General features: G+C 37.1%; 1 protein-coding gene across 1 annotated transcript in view; it reads right to left on the minus strand.

Moving 5' to 3' along the window:
* Positions 1 to 6,454, minus strand: part of RLF (RLF zinc finger) — an 87,092-nt gene that overhangs the window by 46,093 nt on the left and 34,545 nt on the right. Inside the window, exons 2-3 of the mRNA XM_004704937.2 lie at positions 4,278 to 4,432; positions 2,357 to 2,438 (exon numbers count right to left, since the gene is read on the minus strand). Coding sequence (XP_004704994.1) covers positions 2,357 to 2,438; positions 4,278 to 4,432 — 237 coding nt within the window. The remainder of the gene's footprint in view (positions 1 to 2,356; positions 2,439 to 4,277; positions 4,433 to 6,454) is intronic.

Consider the following 6,454-nt stretch of genomic DNA (forward strand, 5'->3'; position numbering starts at 1 on the left):
TTTTTCATGTCCTCTATGCTCTAACTACGAAAATATTTGATTTACAAATAAGGAATCCTACTTCGCGGAATTTCATTTATCACGGTAGGGTCTAGAACCAATTAACCGCGATAAACGAGGGTTCACTGTACTCCAGATATTCTGGGTACCCCCTCATATAATAAAATTAGTTCTGACCTCTAAATAGGCCCCCCACCCCAACCCAGGCACAAAAGTATCTTTACTTTTCAAGATAACCTAATGACATTAAGGCAAGGGTGTTACTGAGAGATTGTCTGCAGCCAACTACTGTTCAGACACATGTTTAAACATGCTTTGTTTGGAATAAATCTGTGCATGTATGAACTAGAACCTTAACAGCAATACTTTTTTACTTACTTTTGTATCCATGATTTACTGACTACACAAAAGTATGTGAATGTGTGGAGCTAAGGAAATGGTATGGGGACATTTAACCTCCTTCAGCTTCAGTGGGGAGATGGAGAATCCAATTCAGCAGAGGTCAGACATACCTCCGCCCACATACTCCTTTTCCCCTAGCCTGACACCAACCACTCCTCCCACAGCACTCTAATAATCCACTGTAGTGGACATACAGAACTCACAGACAATGCTCATAATTATTGGAATTATTTAGGAAACTTAACAGGCTACCATTAGCCAGGAACAGAAAACATTAATAAAATACTCATTGGTCCAGAGCAGAGCCTCTCCTTAGATGAGTTAATTATCCCTCAAGTCTTTAGCCTCTCAGTCATTCCATCCCTCAGCCTCTGCCTTTGACCAGGAAGCCTACCTGTTGCTTTGCCTCACTACCACATGGCATGGTGTCAGCAGCATGGATTCTCTGCTCCAGTCCCTCTTTAGCATGGCCTCAGCCACTTCAGGCAGGGATCTGAGACATGCTTTGATGGTGGTTCTTCCTTCATGGTCTGCAGAATTCTCCCTTCCTGCTTCTGAGAGAACTCATTCTTATACCCATGAATCACCTCTATTCATGTTTCACACACCTTATTCATAGGGTCCCACCCAATCATTTGGTAAAAGGTATAGACAAATGGATAGAAGAGTCATAGTTAAGCAATTTCACATCCCCACATGGTGACAAATTATAGGTAACAATACAAAGAATAGCAATTCCAAAACACTTAATTCTGCTTATGTAAAATGTGTACATAGACCAAGGGGCAGTCATCCAAACACACCATGCAAATACTACTTGGTCTAAAATCAGGAGAGGTGTACATCAAGGTTATGTCCTTTCACCATTCTCATTCCATCTGTATGGTGAACAAATAGTCTAAGAAACTCAAGTAAGGTGGTGGCATCAGAATAGAAGGAAGACTCATTAACAACTTGCATGTGATATGCCCTTCCATGCTGAAAGCAGAGAGGATTTGAAGCACTTGCTGATGAAGATCAAAGACTAGAGCCTACAGTGTGGGTTACACTTCAATATACTACAAAATCCTCACAATTGGGTCAATAAGCTACCTAATGACAAGTGAAGAAAATATTAATCTCGTCAAGGATTTCATTGTACTTGAATGCACAACCAAGACCCAAGGAAGCAGCTGTCAAGAAATTAAGTGATGTACTATGTTAGACAAATCTGCTGCACAAGACCTCTTGAAAGCGTTAAAAAGAAAATAGGTTACTTAGAAGACTAAGGGTGCCTGACCCAAACCCAAGTATTTGCAATCATCTCGTATATATTAGAAAGGTGGGCAACAATTAGGGATAGCCAAGAAGGATTGATGTCTTAGAATTGTGGTGTTGTCGAACAATATTAAGTATCTTGGACTGCCAGAAAAACAAACAAATATGTCTTGGAAGAAGTACAGCTAGGAATGCACCTTAGAATCAATGGTACAAAGCCTTCATCTCATATACTCTGGATATGTTATCAGGACATCATATCTGGCAGTGTAGATGGCTGGTGAAAAAGAGTAAGACAGACAGACATAATGGATGCAATAATGGGCTCACGCAACAACTACTGTGAGGACTGCAGGACCAAGCAATGGTTCTTTCTGTGGTACAAAGAGTCACTATGAGTAAGAGCCCACTTGATGGCATCTAATGATCACAAAATATACAGAAAAGACAGACTTGCAGTTTGAAACCAAGCAGATGCTCCACGGGGAAAATATCTAGTGCCCTGTTCCAATAAAGAATGCAGTCTAGAAAACCCTACAAGTTAATTCTACTGTATTATGAGGGTTGCGACGAGTTGAACTTGACTCGATGGCATCCAACAACAAAATCAATTTGTTCTTGTTCTAAGTTTCTCATTTAAGTTTCTAAAAGAAATTACGTAGGTGTCTTGGAGTTCTGTGAGCTAAAATTAACTTACCTGTAGACTCTTAAGGAAAGGTACCCAGACTTCACATGGCAGTTCACTTTCAGATACTGGAAGCAGCAATTCAAAACAACTCCTACAATATAAATAAGCGAGCATAAAAATGTGGTTACAGACATAAAAATACAGATTATATATTTTTCTACCCATTGAAGCTATTTTCATTTGTATTTTGCTCTTCAAAATATTCTACATTGTTGCATTGGCTTTTCAATTTTGATAGGAAAAAAAAAGAAAACTCTTAGGAGTCTATACAGTTAAATTATTGCTTTAATGTGTTTGGTAAAAATACAACCCTTTTAAAAATTATATTCCAAAAAGTTTACTTTAGCTCATATGAGGGTGGGGACATGGACATATAGATAGGTTTCTGTCACCTGCACAGGAAGCAGAAAAGAGCACAAAAAACATTTCTTTAACACATTAAGCAAGGAAAAGAGGTCCTTTGTACTATCTTAACTGTTAGTCACAGTAACAAAATAACAATAAAAATTAAAACAAAGAAGAAATACATAACCTGAGTAAGGATAGATTCAAAATACTAATCATTCAACACATACCTCTCTAGAATCCAATAGTATATTACTTTACTCTTTTTGATTTAACCAGGGGGGTAGGTCCTCTAAAATTGAAGTGGGGGTGATTGCACAATTTTCCTTGATGGGACTGAATGATTGAACTATTGAATTATAATACATAAATTACATGCCAATAAAACTGGCATTATTATTTTACCCCTTTAGACTAGGTAATATAGGAAAGTGGGACTTGGTAGAAGGAATCTATGGGTAAATATGATTTTTCAAATAAACCATGGCTATTTTTATTTACAAAAAGGCATGCAATTAAAGTTTCTGGCTTTGGAAACTAAGACAGAAAACAAGTATGGCCTAAGAAAAATAAATCACCTAGACTAAACATTATCCCAAACAAACTGTAAACTGGACCAAGGTTATTTCCAGATAAACTTAATATCTGTCCCTTTTTTTTTTAATTTGTAAATGGGAATTACATTTAAAGGAGTAAATTTTTTTTGTCTGATGCTAAACAAATTTTTAAAAGGTGGGTTTTTTTTAACGTTCTATTTTAGTTTATTCCCACGCTCTGCTTTCCAAACGAGTTTCTTCTTCTTTTTTTTATTTTTTTATTTTATTTTATTGGGGGCTCTTACCACAATCCATACATGTATCCACTGTGTCAAACATCTGTACATATGTTGTCATTATCTTTCCCATAACATTTTCTTTATACTTGAGCCCCTGGCATCAGCTCAATTTTCCCTCTCCCTCTTTCCCCCATGTCCCCTTGATAATTTATAAATTATTCTTTCTTTTTTTCTTCATGTTTTACACCAACCACTGTCTCATTTCACCCACGTTTCTGCTGTCTGGGGGGCCATACACGGATCATGTGATCGGTTCTCCCTTACTTCACCCCCTACCCTCCTAGTGACCTCCCTCCAAGAGCTGAAAGATCATAGGAGCCTCTTGGGGGGGGGGGGTGTTTGACCTTACTCTGTATTTGCTATTTTTGCTAGTAAAATTATTCTTAGTTCAAATAATACAATCAAGTTGCTGGGTTTTATGGTGTTTTGCCCAAAATACATAGCAATCTTCAATGACCAGCAATGTTACCAGATACTGTCTCTTGAATAGTGTTATTCAAGTGTCATTCTCAAATTCGTAGCCTAAATAGAAAAAGAAATTCTAGGGGCATTAAAGCTTATATTGCTTAACTGGTGGTTCCCTTTTGAGTACTGAGATTGGAGGCAGCTCGGAGTACAGGAAATTTCAATCTAAGGTTTGAATACTGGTACTTTGAAAAATAAATGTGATGTCACTATAAACAGAAATCAGACAAACATTTTAAAACCAAGAGTCTCAATTTTAAGGGTAATTTAGGTTTTATAACTTACAGTACTAATCTGCCAAGCACTAAGAGGACATCTTCACATTCAGTAGTTAAATACGGTCGTGCGCTGGCAAAGCTTTGGATGGCAAGTTGATAAACCTCCAGAAGATACACAATATGTTCTGATGCATTCTTGTTGCTTGCATATTGCAATAAAGTCTAAAAAAATAAAAGATATAATTATTGTAAAATAAAAATGTTAGTTTCTATTATAAATGCACTACCCAGCTCCCCTTGTTTGTTTTTTCTTCTAGCAGATGCTTATACCCTTTATTTGTTGTTTTAGGCTCTAGGTTACAGGAGTCTATTTTTATCACTTAGGGAATTATTTCTGCTGAAATTGCAGAAAAAGCAGAAGTGCTCTTCTACTTGAGAATTATCTGGAGCTATTCCACTAGGTCTACAGTTCCCACCCCTAAAATTCAACAATAAACTAAGTACGACCCAAGTGCGAAGCACTACATATATAAAATCTGCTGCCTGGCTTCTACAAAGAAAACTTACTCCAGAGCACTGTCCTTAAGTCTATAGCTTTGTAACATCCATTTTTCTCTGCACATACTTAATTGATTAGGCTTTCAGGAAAATTATACTAATCAATAAATAAAAAGTTAACATTACACTTTTATTTATTAAGAAATAAAATCCAAAACTTATAAGCATAGAGAATGCTTCCTAACTCATTCTAGGAAATTATATTAGCCTGGTATTAAGGCTAGCTAAAGACACCTACAGATCAATATCCCTCATAGACACAAAAATCTACCAATACAATCCTAGAAAATCAAATCCAACAGCGTAGTAAAAGGGTTATACCATAATCAAAGATTTATGCCAGAATTACAAAGTTTGTTCAACATAAGAAAATCAAGGTAATAGAATGAAGTGTAGGTTATTTTGGTATTTGAAAGTGTTATGGTGGATCAAAGGAAATCTAGGTCAAAGGAAAATGGAGCCAAAACAAAACCTGATAAACTTCATGTGTCCTATCAGGAAGAATGTATACAAATTAAGCCGAAAAGCTGGATTATTTTCTTGGCAAATGCTCAAAGATAATGCCAACTTCTTACTTGTGGGACTTTCTACAGTCTATGGAACTGCTCTCTGCTGTAATGTATTTCTTTATATTTCTGGATTAGTTGTTTGTTTGTTTGGGTTTTTGTGCCTATGCCTAATTGATAAGCTTCATTTCAGTAGGTTAAGGCTTGAAGTATGGATCGTAGCTGAAGACAGGCAGAATACAAAACATGTTTAGGGCTAGGCGGGGAGGAGTTCCTAAGAGACTCTGGCTGGAGCTACCTCTACAGGCAAGCCTTATCTTCAGAGAGCTGCATCACCCGATATGCATTCATTACCACTAGACTAATCTCTTCAAAGGACTTTGTTGCCTATTGTGGTGGTGTTTGGCATTAAGTTTCTACTCACAGCAACTCCATGTGACAGAGCAGAAAGCCAAAGGGCTTTTTTCTATAAGGTAATTAATTCTTTTGGGAGATCAACAGGTCTTTCTCCTTCAAAGATTCCGTGTGGACTAGAACTGCTAACCTTTCAATAGCAGCCGAACGTTTTCTGCCTAAAGAACTAGAAATAGTTGGGTTGCCACTGTAGGATTTGACTAGATTTTAGACAGCTATAGATTCCATTAAATTGTCCCTCTTGTCACCCAGGCTGCTTACCATAATGTGTGGTTCTGCAGGACGCTCGCCACTTTTGTAAAGCCTTAAAGTGACTGGGGCAGGTCTATCCTGTCCTACAGGGTTCCCTATGAGTAAGAATCAACTTAATGAAAGCAAAATTTGATCACCTCTGATAATTCAGAAGAATGTTAGCAAGTTCTTGAATACTTTAAAAAAAATTCTACAAGAAATATGAGGAGTTTCAAAAGTTCGTAGAAAAATTCCACTACCTTTTCATTCTACTTCTCTATGAACTTTTTATAGCTCTCTTGTATTAATTAAGGAGAGGATTCCTGGTGGCATAGTGGCTACAAATCGGGCTGCTAACTGCAAGTTCAGCAGGTTGAAACCACTCCATGGGAGAAAAATGGGGATTTCTACTCTCATAAAGAGTTATAGTCTTGGGGAAATAGATCTATGTGCACATATTTATAGGTTTAGTATTAAGTTAGCAGATGGACATTGGGCCTCCACTCAAGTACTCCCTCAATTCAAGAATACTTTG

The sequence above is a fragment of the Echinops telfairi genome, unplaced genomic scaffold (assembly GCF_000313985.2).
Source record: "Echinops telfairi isolate 266 unplaced genomic scaffold, ASM31398v2 ScPeMD7_7457;HRSCAF=8495, whole genome shotgun sequence".
NCBI lineage: Eukaryota > Metazoa > Chordata > Mammalia > Afrosoricida > Tenrecidae > Echinops > Echinops telfairi.